The sequence below is a fragment of the Brassica napus genome, chromosome C1 (genome assembly GCF_020379485.1).
Source record: "Brassica napus cultivar Da-Ae chromosome C1, Da-Ae, whole genome shotgun sequence".
Taxonomy (NCBI): Eukaryota; Viridiplantae; Streptophyta; class Magnoliopsida; order Brassicales; family Brassicaceae; genus Brassica; species Brassica napus.
In genome coordinates this window covers 13,632,098-13,657,845 of record NC_063444.1, presented here as the reverse complement: position 1 = coordinate 13,657,845, position 25,748 = coordinate 13,632,098, and the positions used below count along the sequence as shown (strand labels likewise).

The 25,748-nt window shown below is 33.7% G+C and overlaps 3 protein-coding genes and 1 long non-coding RNA gene across 4 annotated transcripts; 3 read left to right on the top strand and 1 right to left on the bottom strand.

The window, feature by feature from the left end:
* LOC125580147 lies at positions 1-3,543 on the top strand. The gene is made up of 2 exons (XR_007317890.1): positions 1-2,005; positions 2,102-3,543. It is a non-coding gene; the product is annotated as an uncharacterized LOC125580147 (long non-coding RNA).
* Positions 3,544-5,404: 1,861 nt separating this feature from the next.
* On the top strand, positions 5,405-6,458 carry LOC125579825 (serine/arginine-rich splicing factor RSZ22A-like). Its single transcript, XM_048743689.1, has 4 exons — positions 5,405-5,475; positions 5,528-5,616; positions 5,707-5,889; positions 5,980-6,458. The coding sequence occupies exons 1-4, from the start codon at positions 5,405-5,407 to the stop codon at positions 6,246-6,248; spliced, it is 612 nt and encodes a 203-aa protein (XP_048599646.1). The 3' UTR covers positions 6,249-6,458.
* A 3,688-nt stretch (positions 6,459-10,146) lies between these two features.
* Positions 10,147-11,441, bottom strand: LOC125579824 (glutathione S-transferase T3-like). The gene is made up of 2 exons (XM_048743688.1): positions 10,558-11,441; positions 10,147-10,255 (listed from the first exon to the last, which is right to left on the bottom strand). Exons 1-2 carry the CDS (start codon positions 11,439-11,441, stop codon positions 10,147-10,149), a joined length of 993 nt encoding a protein of 330 aa, XP_048599645.1.
* Positions 11,442-18,645: 7,204 nt separating this feature from the next.
* LOC111212909 (MADS-box protein AGL72-like) lies at positions 18,646-23,481 on the top strand. Its single transcript, XM_048744192.1, has 8 exons — positions 18,646-19,001; positions 19,202-19,313; positions 19,415-19,600; positions 22,358-22,504; positions 22,609-22,705; positions 22,873-22,914; positions 23,000-23,050; positions 23,209-23,481. The coding sequence occupies exons 3-8, from the start codon at positions 19,419-19,421 to the stop codon at positions 23,347-23,349; spliced, it is 660 nt and encodes a 219-aa protein (XP_048600149.1). The 5' UTR covers positions 18,646-19,001; positions 19,202-19,313; positions 19,415-19,418; the 3' UTR covers positions 23,350-23,481.
* The last annotated feature ends 2,267 nt before the right edge of the window (positions 23,482-25,748 follow it).

Here is a 25,748-nt window from a genome sequence, read left to right as displayed (position 1 = left end):
TGTTACTGATTTTTATTTTATTATATATGATTGGTTCAAACAAAAACTGATACATTCCTAATTGGACAACTAGATTTGTATTCCTATCTTTTCTTGTTGGTCAAAGTTTTAATTACATCTTTGTTTCATTTGTTATGGCGCCCCTTGAATATGATGGAAAGTAATCCAATATGGTTGTATGATAATCTATAACTATAAAGCTGAAGTATCTGCCTTTTTAGGCTGTCCACGGCACTCTGGAGAGGGAAGGGAGGGGCTTTGTTGCCACGTGTTGACTCGGTAGGTGGTCAGTGTATCTCACGCGTTCTTGTTTAACTTGCGCGTGATTTTTTTTCCGTTGCTTTATGTCCGTTTGTTGAGTAAGTGAATTTCACGCGTGATAAAGATGTGAATTGGCTTTGGGCTTCGTTTGTGATGTGGGTTTAATGTGTGTTTTAAAGATGGTCCAATTTAAGCCCAGATGATCAGCGTCGTTTGTAGCCGACATAAATTTAGGGTTCTTCTGTGTTCTTCTTCTTGCAGCGATTCTTGACCTTCGAGGTTTCACCGACACAACACACTCCCTTTCCTACCCGTAACGTCTCATATATCCTTTAATCCGTAATTTATTTTACGTTTTCCCTTGATTAATCCACTCCTCTTTCATTAAGATTTCGGTGAGCCTTTTCGGTAACTCTGAAACTGCCTTGATCTCCAGCTATATATACCTCACCTTCCTATCATGCAAACTCCAACTCAAACCAAATCTGAAACTCCAACTCAAAACATTCGATTTCCAAGCAACCGATTCCGATGGCTAATTCATACACTGTTCTTGCTGATTTGAGGGCTGGGAGATGTTCCAACACGGCGGAGGTCCGTCTCTTGAGGTTCTGGGAAGCGAAAAAATCAACAAAAGGGGACAGCTGATGAGCGTTGAGATGTTATTGGTTGATGAGCATGTAAGTATATTTTGCCACTAATATAATTATCTTCTCGGTTCAATCTCTTGATATTTAGAAAATTCTTTAATTTTTACAATCACGTAATATAAGTCTTTCATGATTTGTTAACTGTTCTTAATTTTTGCCTTTTCTTCATATGAACAGTCGACGCTTATCCAAGGGTCTGTTCCTGAGACTATACAACTTACGTTTAGGGGTCGTTTAACCGAAGGCTCGGTGTACACCTTAAGTGGGTTCAATGTCACACGCAGCAACCCGAAATTCAGACTTTCTGATGGGCCTGTCTCCATTCGTTTCAATGAGGGGACTGCTTTTAAAAGTTAGCAACCACTACGAGGATAATTCCGACAGAACATTTCCGCTTCCGACCATATGAACAGATACTTGAGCTCGCAAACACCGAGAAACAACTTCCGAATATTAATTCAGATTTTTTTTTTCTGTGTTTGCTTTCTCATATAACGATTAATGTTGGGTACATACGATGATATCTTAGATGTTATGGGTGAGCTTCGTGCAATAAGGAGCACAATAACGGACCGTCTACCTGGGGCACAGCGTCTTATGCTAACTTTACGCCTGGAGGGGTACGCTCGGTTCTCTGATATCTGTTTCTTATGATTGATGCTTACTTTTATTAGTTTAACATTCAATTTTCTTTTCGATTGATTGGTTTTACCTAATATCAGTTTCAACAGGTTTCTCTTTGCTAAGGTTTGGAGATTTTCCAACTTCGTAATTTCCATTTGTCATGGTACTATATGCTTTAGTCATTTGCAATGGTCTAAGATGTTTGATTATATTAATTAATGAGAAAAATTTAACAGTCAAATAAATCGGTTTTCCCAAAGCCTTGGTGTCCATATACATATTAAAATTTGGTGAGTACTGTCGGAACGACGTCAGTATTGTAAATGAAGAGCAAGGGTCGTGTACAGCCCTCCCGTGGAGGGCTAAAACTTGAAAATGTTTAAATCTTCTAACGGACACGAGAGACACAACAGGTCTCCACGTCAGATATTGTGTCTACATTGGGCTACATCCATCAGATTCTTTTTCAAGTAAGTGTTTCCTGGTTTTAAGTATTCCGTGGTCTATATGTTAGGTGCTCACTGCTTACGTTTCTCCCTGTCTCTAAACATGTTTTTAAATGGCAGACTTGTGCGGGAGCTGAATTGCTTACAAATGGTATGTTCTGGTTCATTATTTACCCTTTTATCAAATCCAAAGATTTCAGTTTCGATTTTCTAAAGTTTTAACCCAAGAAACTGTCACACAATTTGGAAGTTGTCTCTGAAATGCTTAAATCTGACCAAACATATATATATATATATATGTATTGTAGTTCATTGTGATTAAGCACTCAGTTAACACTTTTTTCCTCCTCGGTAAAACTTTCTTAAGCTCCCTGGTGAGTTTGTATGCATAGACAACAGTAAAACATGATGATAATTACAGTAATGATGACTTTGATGATGGTATCTTTGTATCTCTTGAATTTTTCATGCTTGAATCCCCTTCCGCTAACAGTCATTGTTCTATCTACCCTTCTTTACATGATTCTATGAACATATTAGTATAGCAGGTGTGGTATATGTTTGTGCAGGTGGCCATTCCCCTTCTTTGATTCGTCACCCCCTTGTGCCCATTTGTGGTATGCTACACAACCTCACCGCTCTACCTTTTATTTCGGTTATTATGCAACAAAAAATAATAGAATAAAATTCAACTTCTGGTAATCCAAAAGTTTGCCTTTGGTTCTGTAGGTATAGACAATGGAAATGATTATTGATCTTGAATGGACTTGAGAATCCATGGTAGTATGTAGTCTTAATTGACGTCGCTGGTATTCTGCTGTTAGGTTGATGATGCATGTACATTGCTTTGGAATTTTTGCATTGATCGTGAAGTTGAAGTACATGTTAATGTTTCTCAGAAGAACCATAGTTATAAATAACATATATACTTATAATGTTTATAGTACACAGTACAAAAGAAAAATGTTACAAATCTTTTCGTTGATTTTGAAATGTTAAAATGGCAAAACCATTCTGAGAAATGCACTTTTCAATTATTTTACGACTTTTGATTGATCCACATTCCTCTAGCAATGCAGATAGAAGCTTCATAAGGAAAACCGAAACAACTCTCTCTGACTCTTGCAAGTTGATGCCAGACTAATGTCGTTGTTTGGTGAAACTCTAAATTATGTTCTGTACATAAGATATGAACCTGTGTTCATTGTGGGATACAGTTAAGATAACTTGACCTGAATAGCATTGAGAGTATGTGACCTCCAGTCTCCGGCATCATGGTTCTTTTGCGTTGTTGTCTTTAAATACGTTTGTGCAGATTGCAGAGTCACTGCCTCAAATTTTCTTCTTATTTGGTTTTACGGGGGAAGAGATGATGGAGCTCATTGATGCATTTCCAAAACCTCTACATGTATGTAAAAGTCGTATCAAGAAAAAAAGAAAAAGAAAAAGAGGAATGGATCATTTCTTTTAAAGATGAGTACATTGTATAATATTTAGTAACTGATTGTAACGATCAACCAACTGTACCACCTTTACACAATGCCATGCCAGCTTCACTTTCAGCTCATCAACCGGCATTAGTTACTTATCAGTATTCACCCGAATAAATATTAAGCTAATCGTCTCACTACTAATTGGTATTATACGATTTCATTGTACGATTATGCTCCCATTTTCATAAATAAAAATTATGACAATAAATCAGCGACTAAATGCGAGGTAGAAAAATGGTTTTCAGAAGATTACTACATTTTCATGTGAAGCCTAACATACCAGAATTGATGATAGTTAGGACTACAATTATGTCAAGACATACAAAATCATATATATCAAGATAAATAGGGAATTAATATCAATATGTCGACTCTCATAATAATTAAAAGAAAATTAATTTCAAATTTAGTATAGATTTTTATTTATAAAATATTGGTATTAACTATAAATGATTTTATACATTTAGAGTATTTTCACCCCTACTCTATTTCTTATTATAAAAGTTGAAAAATTCTCTAAGATAGCCATTTTTAAGTTTTTGTCAGAAAAATAATCTTCAATGAAGAAAATGACCAAAATAAGTTTTATTAAAGGATAAAAATATATTTTTACCCTAGGGTTAACTAATCTAGACTTATGGTTTAGAGTTAACGGGTGGGGTTTTGAGTATAGCGTTTCAAATTTAAAAAAAAATTTAAAATTAAAATTAAAATTCTCATAATAAAAATGGACTATTTTGGTCATTTTATTTTTTAGGACTATTTTTGTGACAAAAACTTAAAAAGAGCTATTTGAGAGAATTGCCCTTATAAATTATCAAAATAACAAATAAAAAGTTAAAATTAGATAAAATATATAACAAATGCCAATACCATAATAGAACCTAAAATGTATAAATTTCAAGAATAAATAGGAAGAAATCATAAAAGTCTGTCAATCAATTTAATTAAGATATTATTTTCAAGTTACATCAAAACAAGGTAAACAATTTTTTAATAAAAAAGAATATCACATGGAATTTTTTCGTTTTCATTTTTTGTCATCATTTATGTAAGAAATTAACAAAATATCCATGGAAAACCACAATAATATATAAATATAATTAAACCCGATTTATAAAAAAAATAGTTAAGAAAACAAAAAACAAAATAAAAGAATATATTTGCTCAAAAATGCGGAAAACCTTAGAAAGATTATAAAACGAAGAATGAAACAAAAAAAATCTTAGATTATTTTATTCAATCAAATATTTAAAACCTACCCATTTTTCGCATTCAGTGAATAAAGATGTACGTCTTAAATCAAACACATATATTACTAATAATTTTAAAATAAACACAATACAAAATAATATGAGAAAGAAAACATGACGAAAAAATAACAAATAGACAGTACTTAAAAATACACATAAATATCATTTTAACTTCTGTATACTATACTAAAAGCAAGATATCCTCAATGGAAAGGATGCCACCTAAGATTAAAAATTCGGACCAATTAGAAGTTGTTTTTCTGCCATGTCATTTAAGTAGACTTATAATGGGTTTTGTTTAAATAATAATTCAGCCCAGCCCCACTCTTTTTAAAAACTCTTTTACGGCTTAGCTTTGAGAGTCATAACTCTTCCACTTCTCTCTTTTCCGATCTATGAGTTTTAGCTTTACTTTGATCTCTTCTGATCAATCAATGATTTGCATTCCTAATTGTCGTCTTCAAAACTGTAACTTCTATATGACGATTCACTTTTCACGTAATCCTCCACTATATATACGATGCTCCAGATTTACACGGCTGCGATATATATTCATCACTCTTCACCACATATACCTCTATATGAGTGACTCTTAAAAGTCCCTAAACCCATCAACGCAACAATCTCTCCCACCGTCTTTTTCCGATGACCTGGTCCCCATATCCTCCCAGAACCGGATGCTAATTGGTCTTCAACTAATCTTCATCGACGAGAAGATATTCAATTTCGATTCCTTGAGCTTAAACCTGTATTAATTGTTTGATCTAAGGTTTGCACTTTTAATTGTTATTATTGTGCAGTGTTTGGGTTGCAAGAAGACCACCTGGTTACGCTTTTCTTGATTTTGAAGACTCAAGGGACGACCGCGACGCCATCCGTGACTTAGATGGTAGCAAATAAGAATCTTTTTAAAATTAACAGAGTGAAGCTAATGTGTTATTGTGTGGGTTTAAGAGTTTGATATTTTTGTTTATGTCAGGCAAGAATGGATGGAGAGTAGAGCAGTCTCATAACCGTGGCGGTGGTGAAGGCCATGGTGGTGGTCGTGGAGGAGGTGATGGTGGTCGTGGCAGTGTTTCGGTTGCAAGAAGACCACCTGGTTATGCTTTTCTTGATTTAGAAGACTCAAGGGACGCCCGCGACGCCATCCGTGACTTAGATGGTAGCAAATAAGAATCTTTTTAAAATTATCACAGTGAAGCTGATGTGTTATTGTGTGGGTCTAAGAGTTTGATATTTTTGTTTTTGTCAGGCAAGAATGGATGGAGAGTAGAGCAGTCTCATAACCGTGGCGGTGGTCGTGGAGGAGGTGATGGTGGTCGTGGCCGTGGTGGTTCTGATTTGAAGTGCTATGAGTGTGGCGAGTCTGGTCACTTTGCATGTGAATGCCGCTCCTGTGGTGGTGGTGGCGGCTTTAGGAGGGGTCGAAGTCCTTCTCCTCGTGGTCGCAGCCGTAGCCGAAGTCCTCCAAGATACAGAAAGAGCCCAACCTATGGAGGGCACAGGTTCTTTGTTATTTGACATATATATATATATATATATATATATTTTAGCGAAAAAAGAACTAGGTGTTCTTAGAAATAAATAATCTGTCAGATAAGTTATTTTCTGATGAACGATCACCTTTGTGTGGTCAATTAAGAAACAAAATGAAAAGGGGAAGGGTGGGCATTCAAAAAATTGAAGTTGGGACCAATACCACCTAAAATGAGTTCTGCATCACTCCAAATACGTAAGAACAATACTAGGGAAAAAACAAAGAAAAGATTAAACTACATTTTTTCCGTAACAGAATATTAAACTACATTTCCAGTATTAGTTAGAGTGTCAGTCATATTAGTTATTTTTGGATTCCGAATTGAAATATATCTTATAGCTACACAACATCTGTTAAATGGGACAAAGATTATAATTTCATGTTACAGTTACATATACAGTAGAATTTCTATAAATTAATACTCGATAAACTAATAAACACGATAAATTAATTAAAAAATTCAATTCCGAGTTGGCCATATTCAAAAAACGACACAAATCGATAAAATAATAAAATAATAATTTTTTTTATAAAATCTAATGTAAATATATAATTCTATTATAGTCATAAATTAATAATTCATATATATAGTGTTTATATAACTACAAACAAATCATTCTATTATTTGTTTTATATTCACAGTGATGTTCTATTTTATTTTTCTTAATAGTTCAATATATTTTGATAATATTTGGTAAAATTATATCTAAAACTACATTTAAATTATATGAAACATATCGTACACACCAAATAGTATAACAAAATAAAATAAGTGTAATTTTTCAAAATTTAATTAATATATGTATGACATAATCAACTATTTCTCTTATTTTATATAAAAATATTGAGAATTTGTACTCCCTACACACAACATTTACCCTATTTACACTCCATACCTTATTTCCCCCCCCCCCCAATTTTCCCCCCCCATCATTACCGTTTTCCCCCCATTCTATGGTATCCCACTTTGTTTAGTATATTGAGCTAATTTGGTCAAAAATATATTCTAAAAATAGAAAAATTCTAAAAAATTTTTTTTTTGTCAATTAATAACTCTGTAAATCAATAAATTCCATATTCCCAATATTATTAATTTATAGAGTTTTTACTGCATATTTATTTTAAAATAATAAATAAAACTTTTAAAATTAGATTTTGACAGTTACGTTCAATGTTTGATTTTTTATATAATTTTTTGGTTCTAATTGTATATGTCTGGGTGTTTATGAAATTATATTCGGTTTTCGATCAGTTATTTCAATTTATGTTTGATTAATAAAATTGACAACCGGTTAATACATGAAATTTATTTTATTCCAAATAACTTCAGTTTTTGAAAATTTCTGGTTATTTAGAATAAATATACCGGTCGGATAAAATACAAGGTAATCACTGTTTCCATATAGGAATATGGGTCTACATTCCCCATATTTATTGCTTAGTCGTGTTAATATTAGGCCTGAGACTTTTATCCGAGATCCGGATTCGATTCGAGATTGGATCCGGATCCGATCCGAAAATCCGGATATCCGGAAGGGCCGAATCCGGATACGGATAATAAAATGTTGGATCTGTCAAAGCCGGATCCGGATCCGGATATTTTAATTTTTTAGTCCAGATATCTGGATCTGTAAGTTTTATTTATAACTATTTCAAAAATAGTAATATCTATATATAAAAATTAATTGTATTTAATATATTTCATTTTTATAATAGTATATGTAAATTTTATGTAAATAATATTATACATAGAAATAATTAAAGACATTATATATTTTTTATTTTTAAATTATTGTTAATATTTTATATATACTAATATTATTTTTTATTTATTTTAAGGATCCAAATCCGGATCCGGATCCTTATCCGGCGGATCCATAATTTAACTATCCTTATCCGGATCCGGGATTCTCGGATATCCGGGTGTCGGATATCCTTCTAAAAATTGTACTATCCGGCGGATATCCGATCAGTCCCAGACGGATTCAAAATTGAAAATCTGTTTTGTAATAACACAATGTGTTAAATGGATAAATATTAAAATTTCATATTTTATTTTCAAATCAAACAAAAACATAAAAAATAAATAATAAATAATCAGAAAACAGGTTAAATAGATATGTAAACATTTACAAAATTTAATAAAATATTAAAATAAAACAATTAACATATTAAGTCAAAAAATCAAAATCAAAATTTTAAAGAAAAATATATAATCCGCGCGTAGCGCGGAAACGGACCTAGTATTTGTAAATGATCAACCAAATAAAACAAGAAATTATGTTACTATTAATCAAAATGAGATAATTTGAGAACCAATGGTTGCAGAAAGTTTAAAATAAACCAAATAAATATAGAAATAATTGTAACACATCAAAATTTAAAATGAAATTTAAAAAAAAAACACAATATCAGCAAAACAAAATACACATGTGAATAACACAAAAATCAAAGAATCAAACAACATAATCACAAAACAAACACATGTAGTTACGTGTTTTCCTTTTGGAACAACTACTTTACTTTATGTTTTAAGTTCAACTATATTTACTATAGTGCAACTATCATCTATTTATTCTATATTGAACCGATCAGTAAAACCACTTATGTTATTCTTCTTTGACCTAAGCAGTTTCTAAACAAAATAATACATTATTGTCACTAAATGGATCAGAAAACAATTTTTAACTCATTAAAAATAAAAGATACAAACACCGGAATACCCTTAGTGTGAAAATAAAAGGGATAACAATTTTGGTGTGAATCTTATTCCAAGGCTTGGAAGTAAGCATGATGTAATTAATGTAAGATTGAGAAAAAAATCTTAAACATGTAGAATGATTTTGTCGCTGAGGCGACAATGTGGGTTTTTGACATAAAGTAATTATTTGAACAAAATTGTAGCTTACAATTCTGTTTTATAATATGTTTTATATTAATATACAAAATTTAAATCTTAACTACTAAACTCAACCGTAGAATTTAAATAAATTCACCACTCCCATGTTATGACTTATGATGCCATGTTTGTCAACCAATCTGGTTGCTGGTTGCTAAGAGCATGTTTATTGCTAATAACCTTTAGTGTTGCTTAAGTGGTTGTTAATGAATATTTAAGTATTAAAGTAAAGATAAGAGATAATCTTAAGAAACACTTAATGATATTGGTTTATTGGTAGTTGCTTAACTTAAGTTGCTTAACAATAAAAAAAAATATTAAACATAAATTTTTTTTATAAGATAAAATTTATTAATTAAATTAAACATAGTTAAACATAACATTTTAAACATAAATTTTAAAATAGAAACATAAAAGCATGAAAACAAATATTACTAAAACAAACGATAATAATTTGAAAGAGACATCGAAACTCAGTTGGTATCTTGATCATGTCCAAATTTACGCCATATATGTTCAACCAAATCACCTTTTAGTCGTTGATGTGTTTGTCTATCACGAATTCTTGTTCGAACACCCATCATATTGGCGATATTAGTAGGGATATCTGTTGAATATGTGAGATCGACATGTGAACTTCCGCTTCCTTCTACTTGTTGAAAATCAGAAACATCGTGTAGAGTGTAGTCATCTCGTTCGTTTTCTACTATCATATTATGGAGTATGATACATGCTCTCATAATCTTTCCAATCTTGACTTTATCCCAAGAAAGTGCCGGATTTTTAACAATTGCAAATCGAGCTTGCAAGACTCCGAAAGCACGTTCGACATCTTTTTAGGCAGCTTCTTGACGTTGAGCAAATAAAACTGCTTTAGGCCCTTGTGGAATTGGAATATATTGGATAAAAGTTACCCATTTCGGATAAATGCCATCGGTGACATGACCACAACATTACATGAAACATGACCACTGCCTCTACAACTACAAGACAAGAAACAGCTCCACTCTCCTGACAACTACAAGACAAGAAACAGCTCCACTCCCGTGACCAGTCATTGACAACAGCTCCACTCCCGTGAACTCTCTCCACCTGCAATAACAAGAACAAGAACAAGATAAACACGAGGAACATAACAAGATAATTTTAAACATTTTAGTTGATTAATAAAACATAAGAAGAATAAGAACAGAACATTTTAACTCATTAATAAAACAGAACAAGAACATTTTTAATACATGAAAAGCGTGAGAACATTTAAACTACACGAAGCATAACAAAAAACAAACTTAAAGAGAACCAAGCAACAAACTTAAATAACCAAGCAACAAACTAAAAGAGAACCAAGCAACAAACTTAAAGAACTTGAAACAGACTTAAACTAATTAGACAACAAGTCACTGATGAGCTTCTTCTTGAGGGCTTGTTCTTCATCATCTAGAGGTTCTTTTTTGATAATTAAACTGTCTAGAAGCATGTTCTTAGACAAGCGATCTTTCAAGACCAAGTCTTGTTGTTTTAATGACACCACAGACTGAAACTCCTTGACCGCATTCTCCATCCACTCATTCTCCTCAACCACTGTCTTCTTACCACGGGCCTTAGCGGCTTTAACACCCTCTGGACGCATTGTTTCAGTTGGTTGAGAGCTTGAACAATCTGCCCCGTCCTCATCAACCTTTCTTTTTTTTGAGCTTCCTGCGTTTTTGGAAGATGAAAGCTCACACCACTTCTGGTCGTTCTTCAGCTCCTTCCAAGCATGTTCAAGGAGAAATCTCTTCTTATAGTTGTTGAAAAAAATTTCATGAGCACGTTTCACCACATCATTCTCGTTCTGGCCACTACTTCTCTCCCTTGTTGCAGCTTCATAGGCTCCACAGAACTTGCAAACTTGTTCATTTATCTTGTGCCATCGATGCTTACAATTATTTGCCTCTCTATGTTCACCTCCAGAGACCTGACTCGCTGAAAAATACGCTGCTACTCTTGACCAGAAAGCGCCTAATTTTTGCTCATTGTTAACTACTGCATCTTTGCTCGTGTTTAACCACGAGCTAATGAGCAACATATCATCCGAAGGCGTCCACTTCCTTCGTTCTTTACGGTCAGGAGGAGTGTTTCCAACGAAGTCCGAATCAGCTTTACCTTGAGTGAGAAGAAAAAGAACTTGGCTTGAAGATAGCTCGACACTATCTTCATAGGAACCAAAGGCAATATCTTGTTGACTATTTAGTAGATCAACAAAATTTGGATTATGTCTATTTGGATTGGAATCCATATCCTAGGATGGCAAAGAAGAGATAAATTAAAGAACAAAGGGGAGGAAGTGGGGTTCAGGTTGTTCAAGAAAGAGGAGAAGGACACAGTTTAATAGAAGGAAGAGAAGCATTGATCACAACCAAACCCGAGTGGACATATATGTAACACAATTATCACACTACACCATCCATATCTATCAAACCAAAACGTCAATTTATTATCTTAACACAACCGTACTTTTAATTTATTATCTTCATACAACCCTAACCTAACGCATTCATTACACTACACCTCCTATATCGTTCAAACATAATGCAATTTATTACGGTTCAAGAACAAGAACTCATACAGAAAGTTAACCAAACATGCTTTTCCAATTCAAGACAGCAATAAAATTCATTTCAGACAACAATAAAATTCTAATACAATCGCAACTGAACTCACAAAACACCAACCAATATAAACAACGGTTTAACCAATTCAACAGAGCAAATATCAAGTATTTATCCAATTCACTCAAAGACAGAGGTTTTACCTTCATGAACTATCGTGGGTGTTTTTTCTGACAAAGAGAAAGGTAATCCAGCCTCGATCATGTCTCTTGATCAACCCACCTCAAGACACAAAGACAGAAAAAAAAATCAGAGGATTGAAATCGTTATGATTCACTATGAAAGAGAACAATCTAATTGAAATTATTTAAGACATGCATAATTGAAATTTTCAAACATTAAAACTAATCTTTACCTTTCGATTTGTCTGAGCATCTAACAGTCACCGATTTGCTTCCTCTCCAAGAGCCACCACCAGGGAGATCTCGCTGTTTTCCTTGGTCGAGGAGAGCAACCGATAGAGAAACGCCGTTTTCATTAGCCGACAAGATCCACCGAGAGAGACACCGTTTCGTTGAGTAGATCCACCTTGAAGAAGTGAAATCGCCTTTTGATCGCGTCGGAGAAGAGAGAAGGAAGAAAGAAAGAAGGAAAAAAAGGAAAAGAAGGAAAAGAAAGAAAAGAGACGCAGCCCGTGTCCTCTCTCTCTCCTCTCTCCAATGAAGCTCCGACACGTGGCGCCGAGGGACGGACGCTTCGCGGTGCTAATTAGGCAACGCCCCTTTGCTTAATTCATGTTTTTCATTTATTTTTAATCTTAATTTACCTAAGCAACCCTCCTAAACTACCCCAATAAACATGCTCTAAGAGAAGCTTACGAAGCAACCAAATATTAAAACAAGACTTTTTTTGTTAACCGGATGGAGAATTAGGCAGTATGATTTGAAATCAGTTCAGTGAAAATAGAAATACAAGGATGAAAAGGTAGAAGAAGGAAAAAAAGAAGAGAACTGATGTTTTTAAAACCAGATCGATAATTGAATCGGAAAACTTTTGGGTCATGTTTTCATATGGTCTAACCGGGTTTAACTTGGTTTGATAATAATATCATAAATACTTATGAATATAATATTTAGTGAAAATGTATATAAATTCAATAGAAAATATCAACTAAAACATTTCATAATTTTAAAGTTTAGAAAGTGAGACATTTGAATTATATTCTATTGTGTAATAAAATACAAATAATATTAACAACTCAAAAGTACATGAAACGATAAGGAAAATTATCACTAATAGAAATCAATTGGAATACAAAATAAAGTGAAAAATAAATCACTAAGTTGTACTTTTTTATAACTTTTGGATTCGACGGACTTATATTTGTAGCTTGTAATAACTTTATAAATTGTTTTTTTATAGCAAAAAAAAGATAACTATGTCCCTTTAGACGAAACTCATATACTTTACGTCCCATTAGGCTTATTATTTTCAAAATGACAATAATACCCTTAAAATTTCGTAATTAATATAATGGATAATGTGCTCGATAAAGCGAGATCGATCGATCCCTTATCAGCAGAACGATGAGATCGATCGATCCCAATCATTATGCAGAACAAAAAAAAAACACAGACCATATACTGATCGACCTGGTCTATTTCACTCGATCGGCAAATGTCGATTTCATATGGATCGATCGATCTCTATTTGTAGACCTATCGATCATGTGCCCAAGTAAGTATAGATATGAATCATGGTAGAAATAATGTAAAATTTTTATAAAAATTTTGTGAACAATCAATGGAATTTTTGTAAAAAAAATTGTAAAAATTTTGGGAACAATAAATGAAACGTTTTTTTCGTTTTTTTTTTAAATCGATTTTTTCAAAATATGAAAGTGAATATTCTAAAATATTTTTTTTTCCATATTTTTTTGAACTGATTTCTTATCCGTAGAATACAGCTAATCTGTAGAAATCAGTTTCTACAGGTTTTTAGAATTATAGTAATGTGTTGATTTTGATTTCTACATGTTTTAGATTTACAGTAAATCTGTAGAAGCCGGTTTCTACGTGTTTTAGATTTATATTAATGTGTAGATTTTGATTTCTGCAGATTTTAGGTTAAGTGCGGAATGTGTATTCTAAATATTTTTAGAATACTCTTATTTACGTAGATCGCATATTCTAAATATTGTAGATTCAATGAAAAAAATGGATTTCGTTTTCTACTTCGTAGAATGTCATTTCTACTTTATTTAGAATATAATCTGAAAATTATTATTTAAACATTTTTTGAACTGAAAAAAATACTACTAAGTTCATATAGATATTTTATTAATAGTTACTATTTTTCCTTTTTTTTTTGTAAAACTAGTTATTAAATTTATTTTCAAAAATAGTAAAGGGTATTACCGGAAAAAATGACACAAAATAGATATTAATCTAAAAAGACATAGTTATCATTTTTTTGTTCTAAAAAAACAATTTTCCCTAGTCTTAAAAGGTAAAATTATGGAAGTTAAAAATCTCCGAAAACTCTTTTGAAAAATCATATATCTATAAGATAATACCTATTGTTAAATAAATTTTTTTTATGAAATAAAAGTAATTGTCTAATTAAAACTAAAAGTAAAACTAAAAGTTTTATATTTAATATTCAAACCCGGTTCCAAACTAATAATGGTTTGCTGGTTTTTGGGTTTTTGTCGGTTTTATGCAGTTTTTATCTGGTTTAATTTCTGTCGGATTTTACCATCAACCTAACTAGGCAATGTCTCTTGTTCACAGTTAACTTCGGTTCCACCCTGGGTCTGGTCGGTTCTAAAAATACTAGAAGAAAAAAACAAGACATTGTTGTTCCATCTATCACACCAATATGTATGTATATGCAATTAATGATTTTCACACATATATTATACTCACGGTCTCGTGGAAAACGGCAAGGCACAATTGTGTTTATGAAAAAAGAACAGTTGATATTGAAGGAAGACCAATTACCTAAATATGTAGTCTTTCTTTTATATATAACGTGTAAATACTCTGTGATTTAATAGTCTTGAGCAGTGTTCTAAAAATTAGCATTGGCAGCGCCTTGGCACCCACCTAGTCGGCAAATCGGATATGAGCGAAATGATTTTTTCAAAGCGTTTAAAAAATCGGCATAAGTGTCCGCCTAAACAATAATCCTCTATAAGAAACCTAACCACACCGTCTAGCAATTTTTAGAACATTAGTCTTGAGCATGGTTCAAGCAGAGCCTAGACAACAATTTTTTTCTATCCAAAACGTTTCTCTTAAAATTATGATTTAAACCAGTTTAAACTATTTCTAATCAGTTTATATCGATCTAAATCGGCTTATTTGTTAAATTAATTAATAACGTTAGTACAAATCCAGAACTTTGTCTAATTGTACAAATCCAGAACTTTGTCTAATTTATTTTGTTAATTTTGATATTTATCAAAATAATTGTAGAATTAAACCTAAGAACTATGATATCCCCTAGACTATATTATCGAAGTGATTTATACACATGTCGTCACTATAATCATTCTCGCTGAAAAAAAGATGACATGGCACTTAAACTAGATGACATGGTTTTAGAAAATAGTGACATGACATCATATTAATTGTGAGATGTAAAATTTCCTTATAAAAATTTAAATTTTTTTTGCAGAGATTTTAAATATGGCAATAAAAATAAATCATATATCATCATTAATGTCAATTTTCCATATAAATACTTATTTATGGTAAACTATTAAATATATTAATAATTCATATATCACAATTAAAATAATAATATATATGTATATATGTATCTCACATTAATAAAAAATAAACTAAATAAAATAACACTAATCCAAAAAAAAATTGATAGTCAAATATTTAAACATTATTTAAATTTATCCGTTCATCTTCATCATTTAAATTAACAAAAATATTTTTCAGTTTAATTAAAACAAACAAAGTCTCAAATTTATTAGAATTTATATTTATATATAAAATATATACATATATATATATATATATATATATCTATATATTTAAAATTAGATGGGAAGATATATATATATTTAAAATAAATAATCATTAAACACAATAATATAATTAAAACTATTTTTATAAAATCTAATTTTATCTTTATTAAAAATTAAATCAAATCAAATTTAAATAATTATACCAAATAAAAAAAAACAACATTACAAAAATACGTTTATGATTTTTTATAACTATTAAAGTTAAAATATAAATTAATAATGTTGAAATATAAATAAAAAATTTCTTTTGAAATAAAAATGTTATGTTAAAAATTAGTATTTTTGCGTATGGCGCAGGAAAACTCCTAGTTTTATATAAATGTCAAATACACATAAAATAAATTAATAATTTGTTAATGTTTAGGCCATGCCTAGACTCCGTATAATCCGTCTACTAGATAATTCGAAAGCCTTGCGACCGCATTGCGATTTCGTGAACATTTCTTGAAAGTTGAAACTTATTAATCGGATACAATATACTATAAGTTTTAATTACTATCAAGGCCCATCAAAGTTGATAAGGAGGTCTGTTGCTGTAAGAACAAAACTTAGGGTCACCTCCTAGGGTGAACTTTTAAATTCACTCAATTCTTTATAATCAATCAAAGTGACATATAAATTATTAATTAAAAAATATTAAATTAAATAAAAAATAGCTACAAAAAATAAAAACGCTAATTTTAACGATGCTAACGCTTTCAGCGAAATCCTAAACCCTAAATCTTAAATTCTAAACCATATACCTAAATTCTAAACTTAAATCCAAACCCCTAAACCCAAACCCTATACTCTATACCCTAATCTTAGACCCTAAACCCAAATTATATACATTAAACCCAAAAATAGACTATAAACTTAAACTCTAAACCCTAAACCCAAGTCTTAGACCTTAAACCCAAACCGTAAACCTTAACCCAAACCCTACAGCATCTAAGTTTGGGGTTTGGGTTTAGAGTTTACTGTTTGGGTTTTAGGTTTAGGATTTGGGTTTAGGGTATAGGTTTTGGGTTTACGATTTACGGTTTGGGTTTAGGATTTACCGTTTGGACTTATGGTTAAGCTTTTGTGTTTAGGGTATATAATTTGGGATTAAGATTTACGGTTTGGGTTTAGGGTCTAGGACTTGGGTTTAGGGTATAGAGTTTAGGTTTATAGTCTAGTTTTTGGGTTTAGGGTATATAATTTGGATTTAGGGTCTAGGATTATGGTTTAGGGTTTAGGTTTTGGGTTTAGAGGTTTGGATTTGGGTTTAGAATTTAGGGTATACGGTTTAGAATTTAAGATTTAGGGTTTAGGGTTTAGCTGGAAGCGTTAGCGTCGTTAAAATTAGCGTTTTTATTTTTTATAGCTAGTTTTTATTTAATTTAATATTTTTTAATTAATAATCTATGTGTCACTTTGATTGGTCCTAAAGAGTGGAGTGAATTTAAAGGTTCACCCTAGAGGGTGAACCTACATTTTTTTTGAAGAAAACTTAGGTTCACCACTAAGGTGAACTTATAAATTCACGTCTCTTCTTATTACTAATCAAAATGCCACATAGATTAATAATAAAATACATTATTTTTTTAAAAAAAACTAAAATAATTCAAAAAAATAATAACGGTCATTTTAATGACGCTAACGCTACTAACTAAACTCTAAATCTTAAATTCTAAACCCTAAACCCTAAACCCTAAATTCTAAACCCAAACTATAAACCCTAAACACAAACCCTATATCTTAAACCCAAATCCTAAACATTAAACCCAAACCGTAAACTCTAAACCCAAACTCTACACCTTAAACTCAAACCCTAGATCCTAAACTCAAACCTAGACTCTAAATCCAAATCTTAAACCCTAAAGAAACAACATCAACATTAACCCAAACCTTTAGGATATAAGATTTGGGTTCAGAGTTTACGATTTGAATTTAAGGTGTAGGGATTAGGTTTGGATATATGGTTTGAGTTTAGAGTCTATGATTTAGGTTTAGGATATAGGGTTTGGGTTTAGGGTTTAGGATTTGGGTTTAGGATATAGGGTTTGAGTTTAGGGTTTACGATTTGAGTTTAGGGTTTAGGATTTGGGTTTAGGGTATAGATTTAAAGTTTAGGGTTTAGTTAGTGGCGTTAGTATCATTAAAATTGGCGTTATTATTTTTCTTCAATTATTTCAGAATTTTTTAAATAAAATTAATCTATTTTATTTTATTATTAATCTAGGTGGCATTTTGATTGGTAATAAGAGAAGAGGTGAATTTAAAGGTTTACCCTAAGTCTTTTTCATTTTTTTTTACTTTTCTCTCCGTACTTCTATAGGGGTTTTTTAATTAATCTTTTTCAATGATTCTATCTATGGGCAGTTCTTAATCAGAAAGCTTAACATTTACTTGGTACCAGTTCGGGTTCGGTTCGGATCTATTCGGGTTTTGGATTTTCGGGTTTAAAAATTTCAGCCCCATTCGGGTATTTTTAAATTTCGGTTCGGGTTCGGTTCAGATCTTTGCGGATTCGGTTCGGGTTCGGATAACCTGTTTAAATTATTTTTAAAACTTTAATATTCATTATATGCTTAAAATTTCTCAAAATGTATAAAACAAAATAATATATTACATATAAATTTGTATAATATATGTCAAAATAGCTAAAATTAACATATAAATTGATTTGATTTGAATATTTGGATAGAAAATCAATAGATATTTCAAGTATTTTGGTGTTTTGAATATATTTTAGCTATTTTAGACATTTACTTTTGACAATGTATGTATATTTTCAAGTATTTTAGACAACTTAAAAGTATCTTATATATTTTGGATGTTTTTAATATACATGAAATCTAAAAATAAGTAATATATTTAAGTATATAAATCTATTTCGGTTATATTCGGGTACTCGAGATACTTCGGTTCAGATCGAGTTCGGTTTCGGTTCTTTAGATACCAAAATTTTGAACCCGTTCGGATATTTAATCAATTTCGGTTCGGGTTCGGTACTACTTTTTCGGATCGGGTTCGGTTCGGTTCTTCGGATCCGGGTTCTTTGCCCGGCCCTACATTTACTTATGCTTTTTTCTGCGTTTGCCCTCGGGAACGTGGGATAATCAAAGTCCATCCGCAAAAATAACAAAAAATAATTCTGCGCCTTATTACATCAGAGAGCAAAGCAAGACTTGTTGACTTAGGGTTTGAGCCCCTGCATAAGGAGTACTAAGGAGAGGTAGACCAAAGATTGAAGCGAATCTTGTCAATTTAGGTTTACATAGATTTCTATTCTTTTGAAGCGAATCTTGTCAATTTAGTAAAGCAAGACTTGTTTTCTTGGTCGGCTTGATTAGGTTTACATAGACTTCTGTTCTTTTGAAGCGAATCTTGTCAATTTAGTAAAAGAGTGTTTTTGAGGTTTCTTTATTTTTTCAGATTTTGGGATATTTTTCTTCTTGGAGAAGTTCACTTTGACTTTTGGGTTACAGCTGATCTACGCTTTAGATCTCTCAAGAAACCATTTCTTGGTTTGGGGATTCAGATCCAAGTAAGTTCGCCTTATTCTTGTAAGAAACTATTTTTTTTTCCTTTCTCAGTTAACAATCGTTCAGATGTTAGGGTTTCTTAAGGAATCACTAATCATGGCAGGAAGATGGTGAAAGGGAAGATCGAGATCAAAAGAATCGAGAACTTGACGAGTAGACAAGTCACGTTCTCCAAGCGTAGGAAAGGTCTCTTCAAGAAGGCTCACGAGCTTTCTGTTCTATGCGATGCTCAAGTCGCCGCCATTGTCTTTTCTCAGAAAGGAAGATTATATGATTTCGCTAGCTCCGAGTAAGTATCTATCATTTTTACACCAAAAAAGTATCTATCATTTATGAACCTTTTAATCCAAAACTCATTTATATATACAGTCATTTGTGATGTTTTGTTTATGTAGTCAGACTATTTTCAGTAATCGTACTAGGGATTTCTAGATTTGCAGCTCTTAATTGGGTTTGATTTTCCCCAAAATATGCTCTTTGAAAGTGCTTTGGTTTTCTTTAGTCACATAGTTTTTTCTTAAGTACCAAGAAATTTTATTTAATAAATTAAAATAAAACCAAATTAATTGACTAAATGTGTTTGTTGGAGTATCAAGTTCTTCTTCAAGCACGAGCCCTGATTTAGGGGTTTCCCAAAAAAAATGTTCTTGAACTTTGAACCTAGTATACATTGGAACTTATGCTGAAACCACTTGACACGTTATTTTCATTATATAAAAAAAACTCAGTGATCCACTGATCATGCCATATAACAAATACCCTAAATGTACAATTAGACCGTTTTAAGAACATGCAACTACATGATGAAATGATGGTGTTAAGCTAGATAGTCTTCCAACCTAAAACCAATTGATGATAAGTGGAGTGGCATATCTATCTTATATATTATTAAGGATTCCTTTCAACTATGATGTGAGATATTTCTTCCTAATACGCCCCCTCGAGATGATGGCTCTTTAAGTATCAATCTCGGAATGTTTGGGGAAGGATCGAGGGCCAACTTTAGGCCGGGTCGATGTGGATCGGGCTCTGATATCATGTTAAGCTAGATGGACTTCCAACCTAAAACCAATTGGTGATAAATGGAGTGGTTCATCTATCTTATATATTACTAAAGATCCATTCCCAACTACCGATGTGAGACCTTTGTCCCTAATAGATGGTGTTTTGTTTGAATTTTTAGGCAACTGCAGTTGTAAAAACCGTTTATTTTTCTTTTTATTAAAAAAAAAAACTACATGATGTATGAGACAATATCTTATGGCTTTGTGCCATGGTCTCAAACTTTAGCCCTAGATAGTTTTCTTAATTTTTGAGTATGTTGATTTAAGAGGTCAGTGAATTTCTTACACGGTTACACCAAATCCGAAAAGATCTTAAATTGTGGTATGATGCCACAATGGCCAAGCCTACAACCAATGATTATCAAACCACAAAGCAACTTGCCAACCATTTAGCAAAATTTTTTTTGCCAACCCATATATTTGCAGCCTTTTAGTTAACTGTTCTACTACTAATTATCATTAATGTCTCCTTTGTTAGCAATTGACAATTACGACATTTGAGTGAGCTTAAATAAGCAACCAAAAAACCTCTAATACGTACAAATGTTCATTTCATTAATAATTTTGAGGCTACTAATTGATTTGACCACTTAAAGAAAATAAATCTGTTAACAGTTAAATTGAGTGTGCATAAGTATCATTGATGACTAAGTATATAATACAGGAAACCAAGTCACTCAAATTATTAGATGCACAATGTCTCAAATGTTTGGCACCCCGTCCGGCTAGGTGGAAAACATAATGAAAACATTACTATGTATGAGGTTTTCAGAGTACAAATGCTTGAGTGATATAAGAACAAATGAGAGATTTGTGTATGATGAAGTATGAAGAATAGAAATGAGATTAAGAAAATCAGAGAGAGTATGGGAGAGATTAAGAGATTAAGAGATTAAGGGAGATTATGAGAGATTAGAGAGACTGAGAGACTTATTAACAAGATTAGGAGACTTAGTAACAAGAGAATAAGATTCAAGAACAAGTTTACGAAGAAGAGAGACTCTCTCAGCTTACATTATACAAATGACATCACAAAGCTTAAATACATGGGGAACTCTTAGAAACCCTAAAACTAAGGATAAGAAATGAAGAGTGGAGATCAGCTGGTTTGAATTGGATGGTTTAGATTGAGTCAAGTGGATCCGTTGCAAGCTGTAAAGGGAGTGGCGTGGACTTGCTGGATGGAAGGGTGAGATTGCTCCATTTTGAATTAATGGCCAAGATGCATCTGTGTGTGGATAAGGCTGTAAAAGTAAAATAGCTTTCCCTTACCAGCCTGTCTCTTGGACCACATAGATCCTAAGGGATATTCCCTTCCTCCACAAGACTCCAACGGTCATCACACATTAGGTAAGCCGCGCCCTAACCTTGCACATACTTCTTTTGGGTTAACCGGGTGAAAGGTCGATCCGTGGGTGATGTACGATCGATGTATGGCCTCCTGGTCCGTACCATCACCCTAAGTGTGCACATCATCCTATCTTCTTCCTTAGTCGATCCATAACACCTTCTTGGGTCGCCCTATTCTTGCACAATCGCCCAATCTCTTCCAAACTGCTCCATACTCTTCTTAAGATCAGTCTAAGTCCCTCCTGGACTTAACTTCACAAGATAGATACTTCATGGCACTCCTGAAGCTTGATTGAACTCTTCTGGACATCTTCTAGAGCTTGCCCTATTAATGTACAAGCTCTATCTCCTCTTCAGTTCAACACTATGTATATCATCTCTGCTTGGGATATCATTCAGAGTTTTCCATTGTACTAATCATGAGATAATGTCAAGCGTGACTAGAACGTGTATTAATTAAATACTAGAACAGATGACTTGATATTTGACTAACATTTTCAGGTTAGAACAAATATGTATACAAAACATGAATTTTGCATGTGTGAATGCTCTTCTTGACCATGAAATTTTCGGAAATTAACTATGTATATGCTAATAAATAATAGTTAAGAGGTTCTTGGAAATGTATACAGCATGCAGAAGATGATGGAGAGATGTGAGATACATAGGAATGAGTACTTTGGGGCAGAGAATCTCCGGAAACAGCAATATGTGCAGGAGCTCAAGAATGAAATGGTGATAATGGCTGACAAGATTGAACTTCTTCGACGTCATAGCCGGTAAGTGTCTGATCTTTCTATATATATATGAACTGCTTATCTATGGTTTCTTGATATTTGATATGCAATATATGGTCGTATGTACACTCCGACAACATCTTTAGGAGGCTGATGGGACAAGATCATTCGTGTTCGGTGGAGGAACTCAACGAGATAATTTCCAAAATTGAGAAAAGTCTTACCAATGTCAGATCAAGAAAGGTATATGTATATATATATGCAATTAGTTCTAACAAAACATAAATAAATAATACTTATAATTCTCATAATTACAGTCATATATATATACTGTCATAATGTGCTGCACAATAATGTTCGTCGAAATCGAAATGATGAGCTTATGATTCCGGATTCTACGATATTGGCAGGCTAAGTTAAATGAAGATAAGATAGAGAAACTGAAAGAAGAGGTACTATTATTACTAATTAGGTTTAAATTTATAAGGGATTTTGTTTCTAATTCTCCTTGTGAAATGTGTGACTTTACTCCATTAGACTGCAAAAGAGAAAGAGGTCTTCAACGAGGGAAGTAGGCTGCGGCAAATGGTACACACGCATACATACATAATACAAGGACATGCATTAAATCGTTAATTCCACATTGCACAAGCATGAAATTTAAACACGGACCTTACTTTTCAACTCTCACTGTTGAGTTTTCTTCTTCCATGGATTTGATGGAAAATAATATGTTATCGTTTTAGTTTGAAGCACAGCCCTTGTGGATGCAGTCGAGGAGCCTGAAGAGTGAGAAGAGTGCACCTTCGCGTGACTGTGGTAACATGAACATATCGGATGTCGAAACTGATTTGTTCATCGGATTGCACCCTGAAAGTCAAATGTAAAATGATATATTCGTATCTTTATCAACTGGTTCTTGTTTTCGTATTGTCCGGACAAGTATAGTTTTAAGTGGGGATCGATGTTTGAATGAATCGTGAATAAGGTAGTGTATATATAAGAATTATCTTACTACATGTTTTATTTTTCTCCCTTTAGTAGATCTGGTTTTTGTTTTTCTTTGTGGAAAATTTGAGTTTTTTTATATAATAGAATTTAGTCTTAATATATGGAGTATGTATTATTTGCGTGTTAATTCTTATACTAATAGTAATATAACTTGTCGGCAAAAAGTTATTTAATAATGATTTTGTTATGACAAGTTAAACTTTTTCTCTCTCAGGCACATTTAGCGAGAGAAGTCTTTGGCTTTTCTCGAGTTTACGAGTTTCCCCTTTATCCAGCAGGTCTTTTCCTATTTTGGAACTGATCTCACTGCTCCTCTGAAACCTTTTTCAAATTATTCCCCTTTTGATCCTTATCTGCTGGGTAATAGTCGGAGCTGTAGTATAACCCACCGGGTTCTTCCCCCGACCCGGGTCGGAGGGACCATCTCCGCCGCTCAGCACCTCCAGAACAGCGCCCTGAAGCCATAAGGATGACACGAGTTGACGTAGAAGCACGACTGGTCTCAGGCAGACTCCATGGATGGCTCCTGAAGTAGGAGACTCAAGTTTTTCAGGATTAACCAGTGGTTACTGGGGTACACTTTCTCAAGACAAGCTTAAGGAGACTCTACAACCATTCAGATCCCAGTAAACACCGCTGCATACACGAAGTCTCCCTGTTCAAGGCAACTGCCTCACCTCTGTTCTAACAGTTTCTCTGTTTTTTACCCCTCGTTGGAACTAAACACTCTCTGTTGTAGCTACATGATGCAACGGCGTCTATCTTCCTCTGAGAAGGGGAAATCAATGGTATTGGAACATGTCCCTGCTCCCCGCAAAGCTAGAATCAAAGCAACCGGGCCGGACATCACCTCACTAAAGCAGAAACACTCACTAACCATTATTGGCAGAGTGACAAATCCCTCTGTCCAGAAAGTTTGGACGCTCATTCCTTTCTTTACTGATCACTGGAAGGCAGACATACCACCCGTAGGAGCAGATCTCGGCCTGGGAACGTTCCAATTCCAATTCGAGCTGGAATCTGACCTCATAACCGTATTGGAGAAGCAGCCCTATCATTATGCCAGATGGATGATAATACTTCAGAGGTGGGAACCTACAGTTTCTCCGGACTTCCCATCAATGATTCCTTTTTGGATAAAAATCCAAGGCATCCCGATTCACCTATGGTCTGAGGGGACCGTCCGGAGCATAGGAGAAGATATAGGTACGTTTGAATCTGCGGAAATCTCCTCCACGTCCGTCCGTATGCGGGTCCATGTCAATGGAAGACTCCCACTGATCAAAACCTTAGTCATTGAATATGACAACGGTGATGAAGTCACAGCTACACTACAGTATGAAAGACTCGAAAAGCATTGCTCCCAATGCTTGAAGTTGGATCATGAATATAGGGACTGCCTTGAAGCGAAAGCCCTGAAGAAAGCGATGGCGACAGCACATGGAGACTCCCAAAAAGCATTGAGGAGCTCCCCCCCGCTCCCCGAAGAAAGGAACAAGAGCGAACGGCAGAACGAACTACTCGACTTCCTTTCCGTCAGACTGAGAATAGTAGAGCTTTGCACGACAAGAGCCGGAGCCGATACTCTACCCACACACCACTCTATGGCAACGCTTTAAGCCGTAGTGGATACCAGGACAGAGACCAAAGAGACAGGCTTTCCCAAAGGAAAGAATGGCAACCAAGGAGCAAACTCCAAACGGAAAGTTATAGCAAAACTCGTGAAGGAAGCAACTACCGATATGAGCGAGGCTCCCATAGAGGGCATGACAGTGTTCGTGGGGATTCCCACTCTCACCTTGATTTAACTGCGCAACAGCACCACAGCGGATTGGCTCGAGAGGAGGAGCGACGATCACCTACTACTTACCGAAGTCCCCCATACTCCAAGAGGTTTCTTCAGCCACAAGGAACAAAGCTCAGCCATCTGAGAGGGGGATTCCCCTCCGGATGTGTAATGATAACATACCTCCGGATGCAGTTAAGGCTGCAATGGGAGAAATACGGGAGGTAATGACCCAATAAGCTAGCTGTGCCGACCCGACGGAAAGTGCGGCTAGGAAGGAACGCATAAGACAAGCAGAAGCGCAAGGGCAGATTGAGACCTCTGCAGTACAGATGGTTAAAGCATCTATGGCCCGTGACACAACAGGCCCTGCTCCACCACCAACGCTAGCAACAAGTGCGCAAGAGCGGCTTCCCATCGTTGATAGATTGGGGCCAATAAACTTGGCGTCAAATGAACGAGTTCCTGCTGTAGACAGACTCGGTCCTT